Source organism: Rhinoderma darwinii, chromosome 10, assembly GCF_050947455.1.
Source record: "Rhinoderma darwinii isolate aRhiDar2 chromosome 10, aRhiDar2.hap1, whole genome shotgun sequence".
Taxonomy (NCBI): domain Eukaryota; kingdom Metazoa; phylum Chordata; class Amphibia; order Anura; family Rhinodermatidae; genus Rhinoderma; species Rhinoderma darwinii.
Window position 1 is genome coordinate 63,306,533 of NC_134696.1, and position 26,422 is coordinate 63,332,954.

A 26,422-nucleotide genomic window follows, 5' to 3' on the forward strand; every position below is an offset into this window, starting at 1 on the left:
GATCCGAATTTTAACCCGTTGGTGACCGCCAATACGCCTTTTCACGGCGGCCACTAATGGGCTTTATTCTGATGCATAAGCCTTTTTACGGCACGGCATCAGGATAAATAAACAGAGCGGGGAGCTGTCAAATCTCCCTGCTCTCAGCTGCCAGAGGTAGCTGGGGGCGTCCCTGCTCGAACGTGTGAGATCGATATAAGTATCGATCTCACCCGTTTAACCCTTCGGATGCGGTGCTGAATAGCGAGCACCACATCTGAGTGGTTTTGGAGAGAGGGAGCTCCCACTCATCCCACTGACACCCGGCGATCAGATCGCCGAGTGTCTGTCTCCGATGGCAGCCGGGGGCCTAATAAAGGCCCCCAGGTCTGCCTGTAGCGAATGCCTGCTAGGTCATGCCTGTCCGTTTTAAACAGGCAGTAATACACTGCAATACAAAAGTATTGCAGAGTATTATAATAGCGATCAGAGAAACCCAAATAAAGTAGTTACGCATATTTGGTATCGCTGCGTCCGTAACCACCCCGAATATAAATCTATTACATTATTTAACTTGCACGGTGAACGCCGTAATTTTTTTAATAAAAACTATGGAAACCTGTTTTCTGTAAATCCTGACTTAAAAAAAAATGTGATCAAAAAGTCGCATCTACTCCAAAATGGTACCAATAAAAACTACAAGTCGTCCTGCAAAAAAAAGGCCTTCATACAGCTGCATCGGCGGAACAATAAAAACGTTACGGCTCTTCAAATATGGAGACACACAAAAACAAATTATTTTGAAAAAAAAAGCGTTTTTACTGTGCAAGTAGTAAAACATACAAAAACTATACAAATTTGGTATCGTTGCAATCGTAACAACCTGCTGAATAAAGTTATTGTGTTATTTATACCACACGGTAAAGGGCGAAGATTTAAGACGCGAAAGAGTGCCGAAATTTCAGGTTTTTTTTCTATTCCCCCCCCCCCCAAAAAAGTTAATAAGTTAATCAATAAATAATATGTACCTCAAAATGGTGCTATTAAAAAATACAAATTGTCCCGCAAAAAATAAGACCTTATACAGCTATGTCGACGCAAAAATAAAAAAAGTTATAGCTCTTGGAATGCGACTATGGAAAAACGTAAAAAATGGCTTGGTCGTTAAGGTTTAAAATAGGCGGCTGATTAAGGGGTTAATAACCAAGCCTGTGAGCCTTAACACTGGGTGACATCCAACTTACTATTACATTACTGTCATGTTAATGCATTTCAATGTACGTTAGGATGATGGCTCACAAGCTGAGCGTGCGCCATTACCTGCGTGTGTCATCTATATATTACAGCTGACTTTATTTTTTTTCCATTTCTGTTGTAGCTGTATAAGGGCTTAATTTTTGCGTGATTTACATTTATTTTTTTTAATTGCACCATTTTGGGGTTTTGTGATATAGCGTGTATAAATTTTTTCCGAAGGTAATGGCAAAAAGACGTTTTTTTTTGTTTTTTCTTTGTAAAAATAACATGTTAAGCTTATTCAACGGGTTGGTATGATTGCACCGAGACAAAAAAATTTATGAAAAAAAAAAAATGTATATATGTGTTTTTTCTTTAATGTTTTAGTACTTTTGCACAATAAAAGCATGCTTTATGGCTTGTTTTTTGTGGAATGAGTTATCCTTTTAATTGGTACCAATTTGAGGTACATATAATCGACTTTTTATACAAAATAATTTTTTCCAAAACCATTTTTGCCTATTGGGCAAAGTAGTTGGCCTAATAGTCATAAAGCCATGGCAGACCTGGTAGCCTTTTTCAGGCCCATGGCTGCTGTGGTAACTAGGCAGCGTGTCACGGGGTACCGAGGAGTTGAGAGGGAGCCACCTCTGGCAAACACCTTAGATGCGGTGGTTAAGGGGCCAAGTTCGGCGTTATCTCCAAACCAAGCACTTACGGCAGGAGCCCTGCTGTGTATAACTACCCAGTATACCCACAAAAACCAAGTGGCGAATATATCTGGCATGATGTGGGAACCAGCACACTGCAGCAGACTAAATTGGCTTTCGTTCGGGGGTTTGGTTTGAGTGCATGGAGCGAGCTCCGCATGTGACCTGCCTTATGCTGGTCATTCAGCCGCATCCTGGCTGTCAAATTGCCATTAAGACACAGCCGGATCACCTCTGACGTCTCCTGCAGCCACCGGTGTGGAGATAGAGAACGAGAGTGCCACCCAGCGCCGTCCTCTTGCAGCCTAGCGGCCATCAAGGTACTCATTCCGGGTCAGAGCATATGTGTACAAGTTAAGTTATGCTGCTAGGGGGACCCCAGACAGACTCCTCAAAATATGGGATCTCTGGATTAATGCACAAACCTCTCTCTCCTTGTAATTTTCAACATTTCCTAATGGCCAAGTGAATGAGTGTTATGAATGGATATTCTGTAATGGACTACCTGCATTGATCTGCGAATATTTATTTAAGATTTAACATTATTGTACATCTGATTGGTTTTTATTCTATTTATTACGTGAATTTTTGTACTTGTGTAAGGTTCACATCAGCGTTGGCTTTCCGTTGAGGGGGTTCACTCGGAGGTTTCCCTTGTGAAACCCCTCAACGGAAAGTCAAACTGAAACATTAGCTTCCGTTTGCATCACCATTGATATCAATGGTGACTGAAACATTGCTAATGGTTTCCGTTTGTCACCGTTTCGGCAGGAAACCTTCGACTGAACCTCCTCAACGGAAAGCCAACGCTGATGTGAACAGGCCCTTATTTCTGTGATTCCTTACTAAATGAGGATTATTATAACAATGTTTTAGTTTGTGTTTCCAATTGGGAATTTTGTCTTACTTTGCAAAACTTCTACATTTTTTTTTTTAAATAAGCTTTTGTTTGGGTGCTTCTAAAATTGTAAGAAAAGGGACAAAGGGAGAAAACGTTAAAGGGACAAAGCTTTTGTCTCGGTGTACCGTACAGGAATGAAGGGTCTCTTGTTTGAAAACCACTGGTTTAGGCTATTGTGATTCTGGCTAAAGTCTTTCTCCAAAAAGATTAGTGACCGGAAGTCAAAACAAATGTTTACTCTCATGGGAGCTATTTTCTAAAATATCTACAGCTCTGAAAATATCCACAAACATTTACTTTCATAGTTGTGAATGGTATTCGCAGCTCTTGTGCTATAAGCTTCAGTTTTATTAGCTGCTGACTTTGTTTAGTGTTCCTTTAAATCTTCATGATAGAGCATTCCTGTCTTGTTTTGTTTTCCAATCCGTATCACAGGGAGCTACAATCCATCTCACTGTACACAAGCATTAACACATTTGAAAATACCTCAAGTATGTCATTTACACTCTGCTTTTAGTGCTTAATGAAATGATCATTGGCTGTTGTTTATCTGCAACCACTTGTTACAGCAGGTGCAGTTAGACATCTGACATTGCAAATCCTATGGCTGTTAAGATTGCCATGACACTTTAGAACTGTAGTCTGGGCTTGAGCCAATAGATTCTTGCTCAGTATCACTCCCAACTTTTGGTATCATCGCCAGAAAGGACTAAGCATGTTAAAGTGTCAAATAAAAACGTTCTTAAAACCGAGGTGTTGAAGTTTATGTTCCACTTAACCAGACACATCTATTTATTATTTTTTTTCTGTTCCTCCTCTCTTCTAAACTAACCTACAGCTAGCAATTTTTTTCTGTTTGGGTAGATTATACACTTGCAGTTAACTACCCCTGCCAATCAATAGTACAATGTGGCACAAGTAAAATTCCATGCCTAAAGATCATTTTACATGGGCAAATGATCGGGTAAACGAGCGTTCATATTATTGGTCGTTCCCGATCATTGCATTGTGTAAACAGGGCAGTGATCAGTCTATGAACGAGCAAACGCTTATTTATCGGCTGATCAAATCTTTTTTTCGGCCTTAAAAATGGTCGCTATTCTCTCATATCTTCCTGTGTAAACAGTGGATGTGCTACCAACAAGATGCAAATGTATGTGGACGAACAATTGTAGTAACGAACGTTCGTCCACATACACCCCATCATTGCTCCGTTTCAATAAAGCAAACTAGCGCCGATCGTCAAGATGTATTGCTGATCAGGGTTTGTTAATAGGTAGTAAACGCTGGTGAATAATTGTCTATGTAAAACCACTTTTAGACATGGAGTGTATTGTCGCTCTCGTTTTCCGCTTGCATGTTTATGGTGAAGATGGTAATTTTGCCCCATGTCCTAGTCCAATATGGATATCAAGAGAAGTTTCAATACCTTCTGACCCATCCAAGATGTAAATGGGAGTCTCATATTCATGACTTGTGATTTTAATATTCGATGGCAAGGGGGTATAGTTTAGGGAGTATAAAAGGTCGGGGTTAGCCGGGGTCTGTCTAAGACCCTTATAGAGTCATGAGGCCACCTAAACAAAGTAAAGGGTTTTTGTAATCTAATAGCAGAGAGGGGAGCTGAAACGGTTAAAATTTCAGATTTACCCAAGTTAACTTTAAAATTAGAGACTTTACCAAACTGTTGTAGGATTGAGGAAACTGGCCTTGCAGGGTTAGTAATCAGGACAGCTAGATCTTCCGCAAAGGCTGCAGTGGTATTGGTGTAATTACCCACCGTCAGATCCCGTATATTAGGGGTTTGCCTTATCCTCTGATGGGGAGATTCCATGATCAGGATAAAAAGTGCTGGGGAGAGGGGGCATCCCTGCCTGGTACAATTATTAATATGGAATAGATCAGAAAGCGTACCATTAACCCTAACCTGATCCGTAGGTGTAGAGTATAAGGAAAACACAGCTGAAATAGAACTAGATGGGAAGCCAAACTGCATAAGGGTAGCATGCATAAAATCCCATTTTACACAGTCGAATTCCTTTTCTGCATCCCGAGAAGAATTAGTGGTATCTAATATCTCTTCACATAAATTACTGCATGTATAATTCTAGCAGTGTTTAAATTTGTCCTCCCTGCCTGAAATAAATCCCATTTGTTTGTTTGGGTTTGATCAGCTCGTTCAAAACATCTGGCACCCTGGTTTACCAAGATCTTAGACTACCATTTCAAATCCGTATTAAGTTAAGAAATTGTACAGTAACTAGAGCAAAGTTCTGGATCTTTCCCCTCTTCTGGGATAATGGAGATATACGCCTCAAGAGCCAGAGGAGGCCAAGAAGCACCTGTCATAAGTTACTGTAGCGTCCGCGGACCGCCGTGCCTGCTCACCCCTCGGTGACCGCGGCCATGAATCTGTGAGTTCTGGCCCGCATCTCCTTCCTAGGAGATGCCTGCACTCACTTCTGCTCCGCTCGACTGTGTCCCGTAGGGTGCGTGTGCACACTCGTGCCCGGCCTTAAAGGGCCAGCGTGCACACATGAATTATATTAAAATTTAGCCTTAATCACTCTGGACTATAAAAGGGGCCCTGCCCTTTCACTCCCTGCCTGAGCGTTGTTTGTAATTCCCGTGTTAGTCTTGGCAAATTGTCCCTCCGTGTTCTCCTGTTCCCAAGTGTTCCTGTACCCTACTACCTGTTCCTGTATCCTGTGCTGTGTTTGTTCCTAGCCCTATGGAGTGTTGGAGTCGTGTTCTGTCGCCGGTCACGCCTGCTATCGTACACCATTTCTGGTGTCATCTGCCACACCTAATACCCTCCGCCACTTGTGGCATCTGCCGTCTGAAGGTCCATCTGTGCCTAGCCACTGCGACTGTCTGGACTATTCTGGTACCCTTGTGCTGGACTTTGTATTGATTGGGTGCCCTGTTTGGCAAGCTGCCTCTCCGCTACGATGGTGCGGCCTAGTGGGTCCACATACCCACAGATCGTGACCGTTACTAACTTTTTCACCTATCTGGGAACCGGGATGTCAGAATCTTTTGTAATAAGCAATTGGAAACCCAACTGGACCCAGGCTCTTACCAGCTGGGATGGTAAGAGAGTACTGTCAAGGTTTCCTCAAACGTGACTCAGGCCAAAACTTTGGTACCGGCTTCCTCTGATAGAATGGGGAGATTAACGGAGTCTAAAAAAAAGAGATCATGCAGTCCTGTCTAACCAGGGTATCCCCGTTCTAAGGAACAGTGTTAATATTATAAAGGTATTGATAGTAGAGATTAAATTCTTTAGCAATACTTAGTAATGCCCCTGCAGCTTTTACGTTAAGCAGGTGTCCTTTAGTTCCTGTCTAAGGATCGAAAGATCTCCCCAAGCAATTTGCATGGTAGCTTGTTTACTCAAATTTTCAAGAGTAGATATCTAGGAAAGAAGACCGTTAATACATGTTTTCCTCTACTTCTTTAATCCCTTCCCATTCCTTGATGTACTATTCCGTCATGCGGAGCACATCGTTCACGCTCAGTGACAGAATTGTACGTCATGGGGAAAATGCATCGCCGTTTTCCCCCAGTGTTTCATCGAGCTGTGCTGCCTGCTGTTTCCGACCGCAGGCTATCACAGCTCAGTGTGCCGGGACCAATTGCGGTGGTGTTCTGTTCATGCAACAGGCGGCAAATAGGAGCGAAGGCTTTTCTCTTCTGGGCGACCGTCGCCGAGTAATCTTGGAAAATCAGGATTTTGGAGTTATTCACGTGGAGATTCCCCTGCTGCCTGTATGCTCTCAAAACTCTTTCTTTTATCGCCCAGTGTAGGTACTTGGCGATCACTGGACGTGGCCTATTGTCTCACGCATTCCCCCTGGTTCTGGGTGGTCCCAGCCTATGCACTCTCTCAATCATGAGGGGGTCGCGTCCCAGGTCAATGTTGAGGGCTGTGGGTATATCTTTGGTGATGTAGTCCAGTAGCTGGTCGTTCGTCACGCTTTCAGGGATGCCCACGAAGCGCAAATTGCTACGCCGATCCCTATTTTCTAGGTCATCCAGTTTGTCTTTCAGGACTTGGGATGTAGCTTGACTTTGTCGTAAGGCAACCTCCATTGTGGCGATAGAATCTTCCGCTGTATTAAACCGTGTTTCCATATCTGCTATTTTTTGAGAGTTCGAAGTGATTTGCGCCAATGCAGAATTTATGGACGTGTGTAAGATATCCAACCGCTTGTCGAAGAGAGGAAGCAGAAGTTTGGAGACCTCCTGTGCCACTAAGGTCGCCTGAAGTGAGTCAGTTTCCAAGTCATGCGAAGGACTGTTCTGTGGGGTTAGTCTGGGTGGCGTGACGTCGTCATCAGGAAGAAGTTCTGGGGTGAACTGATTTTGAGAGCTGGAACCTCTATTGGAAGAAGATCTGGGAGTCTGTTTATCCCCCTTCATATGGGTTTTGGATTTCTGCATTTTGGAGGACGGGGGTATCCCGGGCGTCCGGGCGGCACAAGAGTGGACAGGTTGATCTCTCAAAGATTTCGTCAAATATTTGTCCATGTCACGCTCCCCTATCAGGGGAATAGCACGAGAGATTTTACAGACCATGAATAGGCAGCAGAGGCAAATAGGAGGAAAGTAGCCCACAGCACGTTACATCTTTACAGATCCATCAGCATGTGCAGGGGTTTGGAGGGATCTTTATAACGAAACATAGTGAGTTCAGCAAACTATGTCCCACGCAAACGATGAAGTGAACTAAGGCGGGTCAAAGGGGAAGTTTCTGAAGCGCAATAAATCTTAGATTCTTCCTACAATGTTGACGTAAGCCTGCGTATTCCACACAGTTAGGATAGTCGCGCTGAGTAGTCCCTGGCTGGGGGTTACACCGGGGTTTCTCCCCCCCCCCCCCCGTGCGATGTGTATACAGTTCCCTGGACAGCAAGAACGGCCGTCAGGCCCAACGATGCCACCCGCGAGATTGTGCCTGGGTGTTTTCACTTGGGTATTGCCCCACACAAAATATCGGCCGGGGTCACAACTTGGTTATGTGGGGGACCACATTCCTCACCTGGGGTCTGCCCCACTTCTCCTCCCGCTCCCAGTACTTAGTTACTTGTCAGGCAGCTTCTGCCTTCACCCTCCACAAGATGGCAGCCGGGGCGTGGGTTCTCGTGAGATTTGCCTCGCACAAGGTGGCGGCCGGGATCTGCCCTTGCTAGGCCAGAAGCGCCCGTCGGGGTACAATGATGGCCAATCGGGGGGTCACTGAGCAGTCCACTGGGGAGATCTCCCTCCCCACTTATGACCTTTCTTCCTCCACTCTCCTTACCGGCCGTGTGATGTGTGTGCTGTCCGGCAGAGTCTCGCCTCCTCAAAGATGGCCGCCGGAAGAATCCTCTTCAGCAGGAGACCCAGGTAAGGTGATCGGTGCCAGCTGCAGGACTTCTTTTGATGTCGGGTCACCCCGTTTCACGGTCTCCCCCAGTATTGGGGATCCCCAATCCAGGGCTCGTCTTCCGCCGGGCGTTTACTGTCTGCCGCGTGACGGGGCCAGGGGCGCCCGCGCTATTATCGGCGTTCCACCGCCCACGACTCCGGGGCGATTCAAATCGGAGCCTCTCTAGGGTCTCTCCAAACCCCCCGTGTCAGGGGAATTGCCTGCAACGTCCCCCGAGGCAGGATGGCCAGGATACAGCCCGGATGGTCTCAGGACGCAGAGGAGCTCTCTCTAAAAGCGGCCATCCACGATGCCCCGCCCCTGGAAGTCCACTGGTCTATAATTACCCGGGGAAGACCTAGAGCCCTTTTTGAAAATAGCCACCAAATTTGCCCTGTGCCAGTCCCTTGGCACTATACCAGTCACTAGAGAATCTTTAAATATTATGAAGAGGGGGACAGAAATAGCTGAACTAAGCTCTTTAAGAACTTTAGGATGTAACCCATCTTGTCTCGGGACCTCGTGCACATTTATTTTATTTAATTTAGCTTGGACCATATCTACAGTGAAGGAAATAAGTATTTGATCCCTTGCTGATTTTGCAAGTACTTCTTTGCATTTATATACTTGAAGAAGTTTTTTTCCCATTGCCACCCAAAAAAGTTAAAATAAAAGTTAATCAATAAGTTCCATGCACCCCAAAACAGTACCAATCAAAACGGTCTCGTCCCGCAAAAACAAGCCCAAAAAAATCACTACATTGACAGAAAAATAAAAAAATTACGACTCATGGAAAGCGACGATACAAAAACAAATAATTATAGTTCAAAAGTGTTTTTATTGTGCAAGAGTCGTAAAACATAAAAAACCTTTTACATATGTGGTATCGTCGTAATCGTACCGACCCATAGAATAAAGGTGACATGTTATTTACGCCGCACAGTGAACGGCGTTCAGTTAAAACGCTTAGAAATATGGTGGAATTTCAGGTTTTTTTTTTTTCTATCCCCAGCCCCCCAAAAAAAAGTTCATAAAAGTTTAATCAAAAAATATGTACCCCAAAATGATGCCATTAAAAAGAAACTAATCCTGCAAAAAACTAGTTCTCATACAGCTATGTCGACGAAAAATAAAAAAATGTATAGCTCGCATTCAAAGACCTATAGAAAAAGATGCTTACAAAATCTCTAGATAATATCGAACGCTCGTTAGATTAAAATAGCACTTCATCAAATATATGCTGGAGATGTGTAAAAGATGTTGGCTCCTTCATATATATTTTGTGGGAATGCCCAAATCTTTACTTTCTAGCAGCGGATCTTTCACCACATCAACAAGATATGTCAGACACGCTTGTCAGTTTCTCAGAAGGTGGGCCTCCTTGCTCTAATACCGGCTGATATTCCCAAGAAATCACTTAACTTGTTACTTATTTTGCTAGCAGCAGCACGTCTTCTGATGGCAATCAAGTGGAAGTCAATGAATTCTCCTTCAGTTATGCATTAGTTACAAAAAGTAGATCAGATAGCTAGATTGGAAGAACTTTTTTTTTTTTTATAAACCTGGAACTTAGAACGCATAACTCTTTTACCCAGATTTGGAAGGGCTGGCAAGATAATGTACAGCAATTATATAATCTAACTGCAGTGGTAGATAAGAAAGTAATTTACTCTTGTGCTGTTCATCCCCTATTAGAACACACTTATTTGTGCATGAATAAATAGAATGCGGAACAATTCTCTAATTCCCTTTCCCCAGCCACCACACTCCTCATCCTCGTTTTTTTGGTTCTTCTTTTGGAGATGTGGATCTCCTCCCTTTCCTGTTTTTTTTTTTTCCCTGTCAACTGTATTGTGCAATGTACGTAGTGTAGCAGCATCGTATATGACTGTGTGGTCTTAGGTTGGAGTTGACAGCTGTTAAAGAGGCTCTGTCACCAGATTATAAATGCTCTATCTCCTACATAGTCTGATCGGCGCTGTAATGTAGATAACAGCAGTGGTTTTTATTTTGAAAAACTATCATTTTTTAGCAAGTTATGAGCAATTTTAGATTGTTTCTTAAAGACCAACTGCGCGTGTTTTTACGTGGGGTGAAAATGCTCACTACACCCTTTAATAAATGCCTTGAGGGGTGCAGTTTCCAAAATGGGGTCACTTCTCAGGGGTTTCTTTTATTTCACATCAAAGCCTCTGCAATTGTGAACCAATACTTTATATGTCGCCAAATTAGGCCTCAATTTTTACATGGTACTTTTTCACTTCTGAGCCCTGTCGAATGTCCAGGCAAAAGATTAGGGCCACACGTAGGGTGTTTCTAAAACCGGGAAACACCGCATAATAATTGAGAGCTGTCTTGTTATGGTGGCACAAGCTGGGCACCACATATTGGCGTATCTATGGAAAAATTCCCATTTTCACTCTCCCACATCGTGTGCACATGAATTTCTGCAAAACACCTGTGGGGTTAACATGCTCACTACACCCCGAGGAGAATACCTTGAGGGTGTTTCCAAAATGGGGTCACTTCTGGGGGGGATCCACTGTTTTGGTCCCACGGGGACTTTGCAAATGCAACATAGCGACCAGAAACCAAATGCAGCAAAATCTGTACACCAAAAGCAAATGGCGCTCCTTTCCTTCTGAGCCCTGCCGTGTGCCCAAACAGCCGTTTATGACCACGTGTGGGGTATTGCCGTACTCCAGAGAAGTTGCTTTACAAATGTTGGGGTTCTTTTTTTCCTTTATTTGTTGAGAAAATTAAAAATTTGGAGCTAAAGCTACGTCTTATTGAAGAAAAAGTGTTTTTTTTATTTTCACTGCCCAATTCTAATAAAATCTATGAAACACCTGTGGGGTCAAAATTCCCACTACACCCCTAGATGGATTCCTCAAGGGGTGTAGTTTTCTCAATGGAGTCACTTTTTGGGCATTTTCACTGTTTTGGTCCCTTAGGGGCTTTGCAAATGCGACATCGCCCCTGCGTACCATTCCTGCTAAATTTGAGCTCCAAATGGCGTTCTTTCCCTTCTAAGCCCTGCCGTGGGTCCAAACAGCCATTTATTACCACATGTGGAGTATTGTTTTACTCGGGAGAAATTGCTTTACAAATGTTGCGGTGCTTTTTCTCCTTTAGTCCTTGTGGAAATTGGAAAAAATTAGCTAAACCTACATTTTCTTTGAAAGAATGTAGATTTTAATTTTCACGGCCTACTTCCAATCATTTCTGCAAAAAACCTGCGAGGTCAAAATGCTCACTATACCCCTAGATAATTTCCTCAAGGGGTGTAGTTTCCCAAATGGGGTCACTTTTGGTGGATTTCCACTGTTTTGGCACCGAAAGAGCCCTGCAAACCTGACATGGTGCCTAAAATATTTTCTAATAAAAAGGAGGCCCAAAATCCACTATGTGCTCCTTTGCTTCTGAGGCCAGTGCTTCAGTCCTTTAGCACACTAGGGCCACATGTGGGATATTTTATAAAAACTGCAAAATCTGGGCAATAAATATTGAGTTGCATTTCTCTGGTAAAAACTTCTGTGTTACAGAAAAAATAGATTAAAAATGAATTTCTGCAAAAAAAAAAAATGAGATTTTAAAATTTCACCTACGTGAAACAAAGGGTTAAGAAACTTTCTAAATGCTGTTTTGAATACTTTGATGGGTGAAGATTTAATATATAAGGCCCTAAAAGCCGCTTCACAACTGAACTAGCCCCTGTAAAAATATCCTTTTGAAATTTTCTTGAAAATGTGAGAAATTTCTGCTGAAGTTCTAAGCCTTGTGACGTCATAGAAAAATAAAAGGACGCTGAAAAAACGATGCCAATCTAAAGTAGACATGTGGGGGATGTTAATTAGCAACAATTTTGTCTGGTATAACTGCCTGTCTTACAAGCAGATACATTTACATTTAGAAAAATGCTAATTTTTGCAATTTTTCACACAATTTTGGTGTTTTTCACTGATAAATATTTGAATTTATCGACCAAATATTTCCACTATCATAAAGTCCAATGTCTCACGAGAAAACAATCTCAGAATCGCTTTGATAGGTAAAAGCATTCCGGAATTATTACCACATAAAGTGAAATATGTCAGATTGGAAAAAATGGGTCTGGTCCTGAAGGGGTTAAAATATATGAGCATTGGATTCTTTGTAAACGTTTTGATCAGACTGTATAAGCGAACTTGCCACTTCAGAGACTTCTATCAAGAGGATTATTTCATGGCAACCAGTGCTGCTGCAACGCCGTGCCTGCAGAGGGAGTAACACGGGACCAACAGTACCCTGACTCACATTCTGTCCGACTGCTTAACCATGTATTACAATTTCTGTTACATAGTGCGAACATATTCTGAAACGTTTTAACCCCTTTAGGACACAGCCTGTTTTGGCCTTCAGGACACAGCCTATTTTTTCAAATCTGACATGTGTCACTTTATGTGGTAATAACTCCGGAATGCTTTTACCTATCCAAGCGATTCTGAGATTGTTTTCTCGTGACATATTGTACTTTATGTTAGTGAAAAAATTTGGTCGATAAATTCAATATTTATTTGTGAAAAACTTCAAATTTTAGCAAAAATTTGCAAAAATTTGCATTTTTCTAAACTTAAATGTATTTGCTTGTGAAACAGATAGTAATACCACACAAAATAGTTACTAGTTACCATTTCCTATATGTCTACTTTATGTTTGCATCATTTTTTTTCACGTACTTTTATTTTTCGAGGACGTTACGAGGCTTAGAACTTTAGCAGCAATTTCTCATATTTTCAATAAAATTTCAAAAGGCTATTTTTTCAGGGACCAGTTCAGTTCTGAAGTTGCTTTGAGGGCCTTATATATTAGAAAGTCCCCATAAATCACCCCATTTTGAAAACTGTACCCCTCAAGGTATTCAAAACCACATTCAGAAAATATTTTAACCCTTTAGGCGTTTCACAGGAATTAAGGCAAAGTAGAGGTGAAATTTACAAATTTCATTTTTTTTGCCGAAATTCATTTGTAATAAAAAAAAATCTGTAACACAGAAGGTTTTACCAGAGAAACGCAACTCAATATTTATTGCCCAGATTCTGCAGATTTTAGAAATATCCAACATGTGGCCCTAGTATGGTAATGGACTGAAACACAGGCCTCAGAAGCAAAGGAGCACCTAGTGGATTTCGGGGCCTCCTTTTTTTAGGAATATATTTTAGGCACCATGTCAGGTTTGAGGAGGTCTTGTGGTACCTAAACAGCCGAAACCCCCCCAAAGTGACCCCATTTTGGAAACTACACCCCTCAAGGCATTTTTCTAGGGGTATAGTTAGCATTTTGACCCCACAGTTTTTTTGCAGACTTTAGTGGAATTAGTCTGTGAAGATGAAAATCACCTATTTTTCTGTGGAAACATAGAATTTTTTCATTTTTACAAGGAATAAAGGAGAAAAAGCCGCCCAACATTTGTAAAGCAATTTCTCCCGATTACGCCAATACCCCATATGTGGTCGTAAACTGATGTTTGGACCCACAGCAGGGCTCAGAAGGGAGGGAGCGCCTTTTGGATTTTTTGAAGCAGATTTTGCTGGATTGGTTTTCAGTGCCATGTCGGGTTTGCAACGCCCCGGAGGGACCAAAACAGTGGAAACCCCCCAAAAGTCACCCTATTTTGGAATCTACACCCCTCAAGGAATTTTTCTAGGGGTATAGTGAGCATTTTGGCCCCTCAGGATCTTTTTTAGAGCTAGGGTGACCAAAAAACAGCGATTTTGGCGCTTTAAATTCTTTATTTATTACAGCGTTCACCGTGCGCAATAAATTACGTTTTAATTTATTCTGCCGGTCGGTACGATTACGCCGATACCATATGTGTATCGTTTTTTTTAAGTTTTGCAGCGTTTGCACAATAAAATGAAGTTTCTATAAAATAATTTATTTTCTGGGACACGCTATTCTGAGCCGTAACTTTATTATTTTTTCGTCAAAAAAGCTGTGGGAGGTCTTGTTTTTTGCGGGACGGGTTGTAGTTTTCATTGGTACCATTTTGGGGTAAATGCAACTTTTTGATCACTTTTTATTCTATATCTTGGGAGGGGTGGTGACCAAAAAATAGCGATGCTGACCGTTTTCAGTTTATTTTGTTTGCGGCGTTCACCGTGCGGAAAAATTAACATTATAGTTTCATAGATTGGGTCGTTACGAACGCGGCGATACCAAATATGTGTACTTTTTTTTAACGTTTTCATTTTTTCCCTATAATAAATGACTTATTATAGGAAAACAAAACCTTTTATTTTTACACTTTTATAAAACATTTTTATTAACTTTATTTTACTTTTTACACTTTATATTTTTGTTTATTAACTTTTTTTTTTACTTTTTACACTTTCTTTTTTTGACCTGCAGCTCTGATCGCTGCTAGAATACATTATACTACCTAGGTAGTGTAATGTATTCCAACTGTCAGTGTGACGTCACAGTCACTCTGACAGTTGGTCTACGAGGATCAGCAGAGGCTAATCCTCATAGGCTGACATACATGGCAGACCTGGGGGCCGTTGTCTGGCCCCCAGGTGCCATCACAAGCATCAGAAGCCCCCACGATTGCATGGGGGCTGCTGATGCGCTACAAACCCGCTACATGCGGAGATCGCAATCGAGCCCCGCATGTAACGGGTTAATTGCCGAAATCAGCGGCGATGAGCCGCTGATCGGCAACACTGGAGAGTGTCAGCTGTCGGGGACAGCTGATCTCCAAGTTCCCGATGCACACTGTCGCCGACAGTGTGCATCGGGAACGGCACAGTGACTTTCTGTCACTCTGACAGGAAGCCTATCAGGACCAGCCGAAGGTTGGTCCTGATGGGCTTCTGTCCATGGCAGACCCGGAAGCCATTGTTTGGCTTCCGTTTGCCATACTAACTATCGGCAGACCCCGCGATTTCGGACGGGGGTCTGCCGATATGTTAGAAACCCCTAAAATTCGGCGATTGCACCCGATCGCCGAATTTAAGGGGTTAATGCGCCGAAATCAGCGGCAAAGGACCGCTGGCCGGCAAGAGGGGAGTGTCAGCTGTCGGCGACAGCTGACCTCCTGGTTCCCGGTGCACACTGTCGCCGACAGTGTGCACCGGGATTAACTCAGTAACTGTACGTCCTCGTGCGGGAAGTAACTTCCTGCAACGACGTACAGTTACGTCCTGGTGCGGATAGGGGTTAAAGTGGTTAACACCCATGTCAGTCCCGATCTCTAATGGTGCTCACAATGTGAATTTCCAATTAAAAAGCTCCCATACACAAGTTAACCTATTTAATGTTTTTGGTGTATGGCAGGAAATCACTGTATCCGGAAATAACCCACGTGAGTGACATCTCCAACCTCCACCCACTCACTAGTGGAGACTGTGCTGATGTCGCCATGACAATCTATGGGAGAAGGGGGCTTTTAATAGTAGCCTTTTACCCTGAACAAAGATTCAGCTTGGTTCCCCTCATTTACCTAGTAATTCTTATAGAGGATGGGATTATTAGCAAGGTTTCTATTTTTGCAGATGACTCCAAGCTGTGTAGAGTAGTTCAGTCTATAGAAGATGTTCAGAAATTACAAGCTAATTTGGACACACTAAGTGTTTAGGTATTCACTTGGCAAGTGAGGTTTAATGTAGATATATTTAAAGTTATGCACCTGTGTACTAATAATCTGCATACACCATAGCTCCTAGGGGGAGCTATACTTGGAGTCACTTGTTGAGAAGGATCTGGGTGTACTTGTAGATCATAGACTAAATAACAGCATGCAATGTTAATCAGCTGCTTCTAAGGACAGCAAAATATTATTGTGTATTAAGAGGCATGGACTTGCGGGACAGGGATATTATAATACCACTTTACAAAACATTAGAATATGCAGTCCAGTTCTGGGCACCAGTTCATAGAAAGGATGACCTGGAGTTGGGAAAAAATACAAAGAGTGACTAAACTAATAAAGAGAATGGAGAATCTTAGGTATGAGGAAAGCTTAACCCGTTAGTGACCGGCCCATAGTCTTTTTACGTCTGTCACTAACGGGCTTTATTCCGATGCCATAGACTTTTTACGTCGCGGCATCGGAATAAGTAAACAGAGCAGGGAGCTGTCAAATCTCCCTGCTCTCAGCTGCCAGAGGCAGCTGAGGGCTGGGAGCGTCCCTGCTCTGCCGGGTGAGATCGATATTAGTATCGATCTCACCCGTTTAACCCCTCAGATGCGGTGCTCAATAGCGAGCACCACATCTGAGGGGTTTTGGAGGGAGGGAGGAAGCTCCCTCTCATCCCACTGACACCCGGCGATAAGATCGCCGAGTGTCTGTCTCCGATGGCACCCGGGGGCCTATTAAAGGCCCCCAGGTCTGCCTGGAGCGACTGCCTGCTAGATCATGCCGGAGGCATGACCTAGCAGATGCCTGTCCGTTTTAAACGGACAGGCAGTAATACACTGCAATACAAAAGTATTGCATTGTAATATAATAGCGATCGGAGAATCACACAGTGAAGTCCCCTAGTGGGACTAGTAAAAAAGTTTAATAAAGTTAATAAAAAAAAATGTGAAAAACCCCTTACAAAATGCTTTACTATTAAAAAACCAAAATAAAGTAAAAAAGTTACACATATTTGGTATCGCCGCGTACGTAACAACCCCGACTATAAAGCTATTACATTACTTAACCCGCACGGTGAAGGCCGTAAAAAATGAAATAAAAAACGACTGAAAAATTGCTGTTTTCTGTGAATCCTGACTTTAAATTTTTTTTATTAAAAAGTGATCAAAAAGTCGCATCTACTCCAAAATGGTACCAATAAAAACTACAAGTCGTCCCGCAAAAAAAAAGCCCTCGTACAACTGCATCGGCGAAAAAATAGAAACGTAACGGCTCCTTAAATATGGAGACACAAAAACAAATAATTTTGAAAAAAAAAGCGTTTTTACTGTGTAAAAGTAGTAAAACATACAAAAACTATACAAATTTGGTATCGTTGCAATCGTAACAACCCGCTGAATTAACTTATTGTGTTATTTATACCACACGGTAAACGGCGTAGATTTAGGACGCAAAAAAGTGGCAATTTCAGATTTTTTTTTCTATCCCCCGCCCAAAAAAAGTTAATAAAAGTTAGTCAATAAATAATATGTACCTCAAAATGGTGCTATTAAAAAATACTTGTCCCGCAAAAAACAAGACCTTATACAGCTTTGTCGACGCAAAAATAAAAGTTAGGGTATGTGCACACGATAGCAGGCTTTTACGTCTGTAATGACACTGTTTTCAGGAGAAAACAGCTGCCTCGTTTCAGTCGTAAATGCTCCTCCCTCGCATTTTGCGAGGCTTCTCTGAAAGCCGTAAATTTTGAGCTGTGCTTCATTAAGTTCAATGAAGAACGGCTCAAATTACGTCTGAAAGAAGTGTCCTGCACTTCTTTTGACGAGGCTGTATTTTTACGCGTCGTTGACGGCTGTCAAACGACGACGCGTAAATGACAGGTTGTCTGCACAGTACGTCGGGAAACCCATTCAAATGAATGGGCAGATGTTTGCCGACGTATTGTAGCCCTATTTTCAGGCGTAAAACGAGGCATAATACGCCTCGTGTACGGCTGAAAATAGGTCGTGTGAACCCAGCCTTATAGCTCTTGGAATGCGACGATGGAAAAACGTAAAAAATAGCCTGGTCATTAAGGTCTAAAATAGGCTGGTCATTAAGGGGTTAAAATAGTTAAATCTATTTAGCCTTGAAAAGAAACTACTAAGGGACGACGACGACGACATGATTAACTTATATGAATGGCCCATACAAGAAATATAGTGAAAACCTGTTCAATGTAAAATCCCCTAAAGACAAGGGGGCGCTCCCTCTGTCTGGAGAAAAAAACCTTTCAATCTCTAGAAACGACAAGTCTTCTTTACTATAAGAACTCTGAATCTGTGGAATAGCCTACCCCAGGAGCTGGTCACAGCAGGAACTGGCTTTGTAAACCCTTTTGAAGCAATTTTTTTAAATAAAACTATGTATTATGTGATTTTATTCAACTTTTAAATATGTTTTTACTATGAGATACAGCTTCTATGTATTCTGTATATTGCCGTCAAAGTCGAATCAGTTAGGTCAACAGGACTGACTGCTTCGGGGGAAAGCTGGTCCAACTGTTTATTCTCGAAGTTCATTCTGCAAAATGTAAAACATTTTTTTATTTTTATTTTAATAAACTTATTTAAAGGTTGCATAAAATCACATAATACATAGTAAAAAATTGATTTCAAAGGTTTACACTTCAAAGTTCTATCGTTTCTTCCATCTCTTGGATGGACTAGATGGATGTATTCAACCATACAAACTAACTATGTAGCTTACTAATACCTGTGTGCATACATGGGTTTGCAGTTCAGCACACCAATCCTTAGCCTACCCTATCCGGCATAGCTCCTACTGGATCGCGACACTGTTCTGCACCATGTCAAGTCTATTTTCTACCAAATAGTATTCATCTCTAAGAAACTATAAATTGTTGCTAGTGCTATTGGTATCTGGTCTAGAACTGTAGTAACTTTTGTTACTTCTGCAAAATCTCCTCGAACAAAATCTAAAAATAAATCTTACTATTGCTCTTTCTTCTAGTTCACTAATATATGGGCTCTTCACTAATATATGGTCTCTTTAGCATTTGGTTGTAGAAGCTTTAATTGAAAAATATATGATTTTAATGTTAAATAAAAATTGTATTCTAACTTTCTATTGAGTATTCCTTCATTTTGGTATTTCATGGCTTTCATTTCTTTTTTTCTTTTTTATTGTACAGGTGGTTACCAGTGGAGAGATCGCTACTTCTGACGGCAGTCCTTCCCGAGATACCTCCTGTTGCTCTGGTTCACTGGCTGTGCCTCCCTCTAGCCTCTCTAAACGAAAGACAGGTATATACATTTTGTATCATTGTCTATTTTGACAGTCATGTATCTATTGTATGTGCTTGTTTGTTAAAAAAAAGTTTTTTATTTTGTAAGCTCGTAAGCAGGTAACCAAACGGAAACTAGAAAGTGTGGTTGGAAAACCTAGCCTACAAAAAACTGCAAAGCATCAAATGAAAGAAACCGGTAAATATACAATTTTGCATAAGGAGTTATTTTGTATTTTATTTAATTTTTATGTTGCAATCTTTTACACCATTCAGCCATAATATTAAGACGTGTAATATTGTGTAGGTCACCCTCATGCCTTTAAAACTCTGACCTGTCTAGGCATGGACTCCACAAGACCTCTGAATGGCAGGGCACATGATCCTGCTGAAAGAGGCCACTATCATTAGGGAATACAGTTACCATGAAGGGGTGTACTTGGTTTGCAATAATGTTTAGATAGGTGGTACGCGTCAACGAAACATTTACATGGATACCAGGAACCAAGGTTTTCCAGCAGAACATTGTCCTTAGCATCACACTGCATCTACCAGCTTGCCTTTTTTCCCCATATTGCATCCTGGTGCCCAGTGTCGGACTGGAGTACTTTGGGCCCACCAGAGGAAATAATTCTTGGGGCCCACCCGTCCGCTAAATTGAAATAATGAATAAAAGGAGTGTAGTAAACCAAAGACCAATATTACCACCACATAGTGACCATATAACGGTAGACACCAGTCCTACACAAGTGCTTTGCAGACCATGTAACTTAAAGGAATTTTCCCATCTTAGACATTCATGGCATATCCACAGAAAATAGCAAAAATGTCTGATAGATGCGGTCCCAGCTCTGATACACGTAGCTATATCTAGAACTGACAGCAGAATACAGGCGGAGATCAGTGGAGAGATGATCATGCGTACGCACAGCTCTCTCCATTCTGTTCATTAGGAGTTACAGAAACAGTCGAACAAGAGATTCTCAGCTGTTTCCATAACAACCATACAACAGAATAGAGAGGGCTGCGCGCATGCGCTACCCTCACGCCACTGGTTTTCGCCTGGATTCTGCGGTCAGTTTTAGAAATCGCTGCGGGTACCAGAGCTGGGACACGCATTTATCAGATATTTTTGGAATTTCCTGTGCATGGGAAAACTCCTTTAATACAATACAGTGAATCACCCGTGACGTCTTCTCAGATTGGAGTCTCTCACGTTTCCTTTTCTTCTTCATCCGGCCCAGATTGCCCTGACGCATTCTCCCAACTACAAATCGCCTCTGCAGAATTTGAAACCCATATGTTGTTTTCTCAAAATTACTTATTTAAAAAAAAATTACGTGGGCCGCCCCCCCCCCCCCCCCAGTTATCATAACCAGCCAGATACAACACAGCATGAGAATGGCCACTGTTTTTGGCTTTTTCCCAGCATAATACCCGCCTGCGGCCGCCCCAGTGCCCGACCGTCACTACAGATGGTTTGAGTATTGGATCGTACCCGGCTCTTCCCGGAACCCCTAGTGGCAGTGAGTACCTGGGTAATTATGGGGGTTAGTGTTAGTCTCTGCACCACCTAACACTAAGCCCCGCTTTAGTAATGGACGCTGTCAATCAGCCAGCAGTCATTACTAAGGCGGTAGTAATAAAGTTTAAAAGAAAATACAAAGACTTACAAAAAATATTTAATTGAAATAACCCCCCCCCCCCCACCACACACACACACACACACACACCCCTCATTAACCATTTTATTGAAAATAAAAAAAGCAGTCATCGAAGTAGTCCTCGAATCTGACGTAGTCCAACAACCGAACCTGTAAAAAAACACAAACGCAAAAGAAAACGCATGTGGTAGGCTTCGATACAGGGCCCTAGCAGACCGTAATCTTATACTGTATAAGATTACGGTCTGCTGGGGCCCTATATCTAAGCCTACTGTGACTACTTGCGACCTGAATGTGGCAGTTGCCGGGGCTTGGCCCCGACAGCCTGGTGCTAGCGACACCCCTAGTAAGCAGCGGGGCTGGATAAAAGCAGCTCGCTGCTTGGGCCCACCGCAGGAGCCTACGGTGGGCTAGTCCCACGCTGCTTGTGCCATCTTCCCCAGGCAAGCAGCGCAAATGCTCCCGGCAATCCACAAGACAAAAGAAAATGTGATTTGTCATACCAGGCGACCACCTACTATTGTTTTATATGGTCTAGTTCTGTTCTTGACTTGCTCATTGTAGGAGCTTTTGACCGTTGACAGTGGTCAGCATGGGTACTCTGACTGGCTACGCAGCCCCAAAAACGGCAAGCTGCGATCCTCTTTATTCTGACACGTTTCTATTATATCCTGGCTTAACTTTATCAGAAATTCGTGCTTGGTCAGACCAGATGGGCTAGCCTATGCTTCCCACGTTCATCAATGAGCCCTTCAGTGCCCATGACCCTGCTGCCAATTCAATGTTTGGCATTCATTGGACAACTATTAGGTATTCAGTATTACCAATGCATATCGAGAACACGCCAAAAAGACCTGCAGTTTCCGAGATTCTCTAAACCAAGTCATCTAGCCATCATAATTTTGGTCCTACATTTTTTTTCTGCTTTTGAACACATCCACTTCAAGACCTGACTTTTAGTAATATTATTCACTTCACCCGTCACTCATCCACACATGTGGCAACAACTCCATGCATAAAAGCATACAAAAGTGTTTTTCAGACCAAATACTAGAATGGTGAAATAACTTTAGAAGAGGAAAAACTAGATGTGTTAGACTGCCTACATGCAGACCATTCTGCAGGACATGAGGATGATGCTCTGCTCTCAAATTAATATGATAAACAGATTTCCCTCTATCACACTCTACCAAAATAAGATAGTGTCGTAAAAGGCTCTGTTGGATGTTCTCCAGCTTCTCAATTTCCAACTACAGGAACGTAGTTGGAAATCTACTTGCCTAGTCAGAAGGGAGGAATGAGCTCAGCCATAGACTCAATGTCTCTTCTCACGCAGTACCTAGCCTTTCTTCAAAAGGAATTGGACATTATTTCCACCAAGAATTGACCTTACTGGAGATATTAACCCCTTCACGACCATCCCTCGTAGATTAACGGGCTGCAGTTCTGGGCTTTTGTCCTGCAGCCCGTTAATCTACATGGTGTCAGAACAGCGCTCTCCCTATGTCCTGAATTTCTCAGCACACGCTGCTACTAGCAGCCTAAGTGCTGAGAGAAGACATCAGGACCGGATTGGTATCGGTCCCGATGACGTGATCACCATGATAAATCTATCATGGTGTTCACAGCAAAGTTTGTTGCAGCAACAAACTTTCGTGCTGTTTGTTACAATGTTTCTCCTCCCTCCCTGTCAGATCGTTCTGAGACAGTGAGAGAGAAGCACTGTGCCGAGCAGCTGCTGTGTGTCTCGTATAAAGACACACAGACTGTGAAACACAAAAGAAAAATCACCTCCACATAGATAGTTTAGTGTAGGCAGCTAGTTATAGTTTAGGTAGGCTGTTAGGTAGATAGTTTAGATAGTACTCAGACTAGGGCAATTAATTAGTAATCAATTAGGGCTTATAAATGCATATATATATCTATAAAATCACATAGATATATATAATTGTATATGTGTGTATATATGCGCGTGAGTTGTGATTTAATTACATATATCTATAATGTGGTATAGATTTACGCACACGTTATATATATATATATATATATATATATATATATATATATATATACACACAAAATCCAATACAGAAGACAGCACTCCAAATTCAATTGTATAAATCGGATTACTTTAATCACCACTTGCAACGTTTCAGCCCTAGTCCATGGGGCTTGAGAAAGGCCCCATGGAGTAGGGCTGAAACGTTGCAAGTGGTGATTAAAGTGATCCGATTTATACAATTGAATTTGGAGTGCTGTCTTGTGTATTGGATTTCGTTGGCGATTTGGGACACTGGTCGTGTGTCTGAACAAGAACCTGTGCACCCGATACTGAAGGAACGGTGCTGCTTTTTGTTATAGTTATATATATATATATATATATATATATATATATATATATATATATATATATATATATATATATATACATACATACATACATACATACATACATACATACATACCTACCTACCCGTTCAAAAGTTTAGGGTCACTTAGAAATTTCCTTATTTTTGAAAGAAAAGCAGTTTTTTTCAATGAAGAGAACATTAAATTAATCAGAAATACACTTTATACATTGTTAATGTGGTAAATGACTATTCTAGCTGCAAACGTCTGGTTTTTAATGCAATATCTACATAGGTGTATAGAGGCCCATTTCCAGCAACCATCACTCCAGTGTTCTAATGGTACATTGTGTTTGCTAACTGTGTTAGAAGGCTAATGGATGATTAGAAAACACTTGAAAACCCTTGTGCAATTATGTTAGCACCGCTGTAAACAGTTTTGCTGTTTAGAGGAGCTATAAAACTGACCTTCCTTTGAGCTAGTTGAGAATCTGGAGCATTACATTTGTGGGTTTGATTAAACTCTCCAAATGGCTAGAAAAAGAGCTTTCATGTGAAACTCGACAGTCTATTCTTGTTCTTAGAAATGAAGGCTATTCCATGCGAGACATTGCCAAGAAACTGAAGGTTTCCTACAACGGTGTGTACTACTCCCTTCAGAGGACAGCACCAAACAGGCTCTAACCAGAGTAGAAAGAGAAGTGGGAGTCTCCGCTGCACAACTGAACAACAAAACAAGTACATTAGAGTCGCTAGTTTGAGAAATGGACGCCTCACAGGTCCTCAACTGGCAGCTTCATTAAATAGTACCCGCAAAACGCCAGTATCAACGTCTACAGTGAAGAGGCGACTCCGGGATGCTGGCCTTTAGGGCAGAGTGGCAAAGAAAAAGCCATATCTGAGACTGGCTAATAAAAGGAAAAGATTAATATGGGCAAAAGCACACAGACATTGGACAGAGGAAGATTGGAAAAAAGTGTTATGGACAGACGAATCGAAGTTTGAGGTGTTTGGATCATACAGAAGGACATTTGTGAGACGCAGTACAACTGAAAAGATGCTGGAAGAGTGCCTGACGCCATCTGTCAAGCATGGTGGAGGTAATGTGATGGTCTGGGGTTGCTTTGGTGCTGGTAAAGTGGGAGATTTGTACAAGGGAAAAGGGATTTTGAATAAGGAAGGCTATCACTCCATTTTGCAACACCATGCCATACCCTGTGGACAGCGCTTGATTGGAGCCAATTTCATCCTACAACAGGACAATGACCCAAAGCACACCTCCAAATTATGCAAGAACTATTTAGGGAAGAAGCAGGCAGCTGGTATATCTGTAATGGAGTGGCCAGTGCAGTCACCAGATCTCAACCCCATAGAGCTGTTGTGGGAGCAGCTTGACAGTATGGTACGCATGAAGTGCCCATCAAGCCAATCCAACTTGTGGGAGGGGCTTCTGGAAACATGGGGTGAAATTTCGCCCGATTTACCTCAGCAAATTAACAGCTAGAATGCCAAAGGTCTGCAATGCTGTAATTGCTGCAAATGGAGCATTCCAAGACGAAAGCAAAGTTTGAAGGAGAAAATCATTATTTCTAACCTGGTCAATGTCTTGACTATATTTTCTAGTCATTTTGCAACTCATTTGATAAATATAAGTGTGAGTTTTCATGGAAAACACAATTGTCTGAGTGACCCCAAACCTTTGAACGGTAGTGGATAGATAGATATATATATATATAATATATATATATATATATATATATATATATATATATACATGCATACATATTCATATAAATTATTAATTCTACATATCAAATAATTGAGGGTCGCTCAAAGTTATTAACTATTAGTCGTTCAACAATTGATTAGTTGTAAAGATTCAATTGATATATGTATACATATACACACACATTTAGATAAAATAATTCATTCCTATATTTTACAGTTCTGTTAATTCTAGATACTAATTGATTGATTAGTGGACTTCTTTGTTTTATTAAAATTGTTACAAAAATGTGTTACAAAAAAATGGCACGCAAGTTATATAACGCTGAAGAGGCATTTTCTCTCTTGGATTCTGATAGTGAATGTCACTTTTGGGGGGTTTCCGCTGTTTTGGTCCCTCCAGGGCGTTGCAAATGCGACATGGCACCGAAAACCATTATAGCAAAATTTGAGCTCCAAAAGACAAATGGCGCTCCTTCCCTTCTGAGGGCTGTCGTGTATTCAAACATAAGTTTATGACCACATATGGGGTATTGCCGTAATCAGGAGAAATTTCTTTACAAATGTTGGGGTGCTTTTTCTCCTTTATTCCTTGCAAAAATTGAATGTCTGTTTCTTCAGAAGAAACGTAGATTTTCATTTTCACAGACTAATTCCAATAAATTCAGCAAAACACCTGTGGGGTTAAAATGCTCACTCTACAACTAGATAAATTCCTTGAGGGGTGTAGTTTCCAAAATGGGGTCACTTTTTTGGGGTTTCCACTGTTTAGGCACCACAAGACCTCTTTAAACCAGACATGGAGCCTAAAATATATTGTAATAAAAAGGAGACTTCAAAATCCTCTAGGTGCTCCTTTGCTTGTGAGGCCGGTGTTTCAGTCCAATAGCACACTAGGGCCAAATGTGGGATATTTCTAAAAACTGCAGAATCTGGGCAATACATATTGAGTTGCAGTTCTCATGTAAAACCTTCTGTGTTACAGAAATTTTTCTATTACATATGAATTTCTGCAAAAAAATATGACATTTGTAAATTACACCTCTACATTGCTTTAATTCCTGTGAAACGCCTAAAGGGTTAAACTTTCTTAATGCGGTGCAGTTTTTAACATGGAGTGGTTTATGGGGCGTTTCTAATATATAAGGCCCTCAAAGCCACTTCAGAAATGAACTGGTCCATGAAAAAATAGGTTTTGGAAATTTCTTGAAAATGTGAGAAATTGTTGCTAAAATTGTAAGCCTTGTAACGTCCTAGAAAAATAAAAGGACGTTCAAAAAACTATACAAACAAAGTAGACATATGGGAAATGTTAACTAGTAACTATTGTATGTGGTATTAATATCTGTGTTGCAAGCAGATACATTCAAATTTAGAAAAATGCAATTTTTTGCAAATTTTCTCTAAATTTTGGTGTATTTCACAAATAAATACTGCATTTATCGACCACATTTTTTCTCAGACGTAAAGTACAATATGTCTCGAGAAAACAATCTCAAAATCGCTTGGAAAGGTAAAAGCAATCCAAAGCTATTACCA

General features: G+C 41.6%; 1 protein-coding gene across 6 annotated transcripts in view; it reads left to right on the forward strand.

Annotated features, from left to right (window-relative positions):
* The window catches only part of LIG1 (DNA ligase 1), a 277,726-nt gene that overhangs the window by 60,778 nt on the left and 190,526 nt on the right, over positions 1-26,422 (forward strand). For all 6 annotated transcript variants that reach the window (XR_012850873.1, XM_075840007.1, XM_075840009.1 and 3 more), the window contains 2 exons: positions 19,054-19,165; positions 19,256-19,345. Coding sequence is in view for 5 of the 6 variants with exons in the window: in XM_075840007.1 (XP_075696122.1) it covers positions 19,054-19,165; positions 19,256-19,345 (202 nt within the window). In the remaining variant the exon portion in view is untranslated. The remainder of the gene's footprint in view (positions 1-19,053; positions 19,166-19,255; positions 19,346-26,422) is intronic.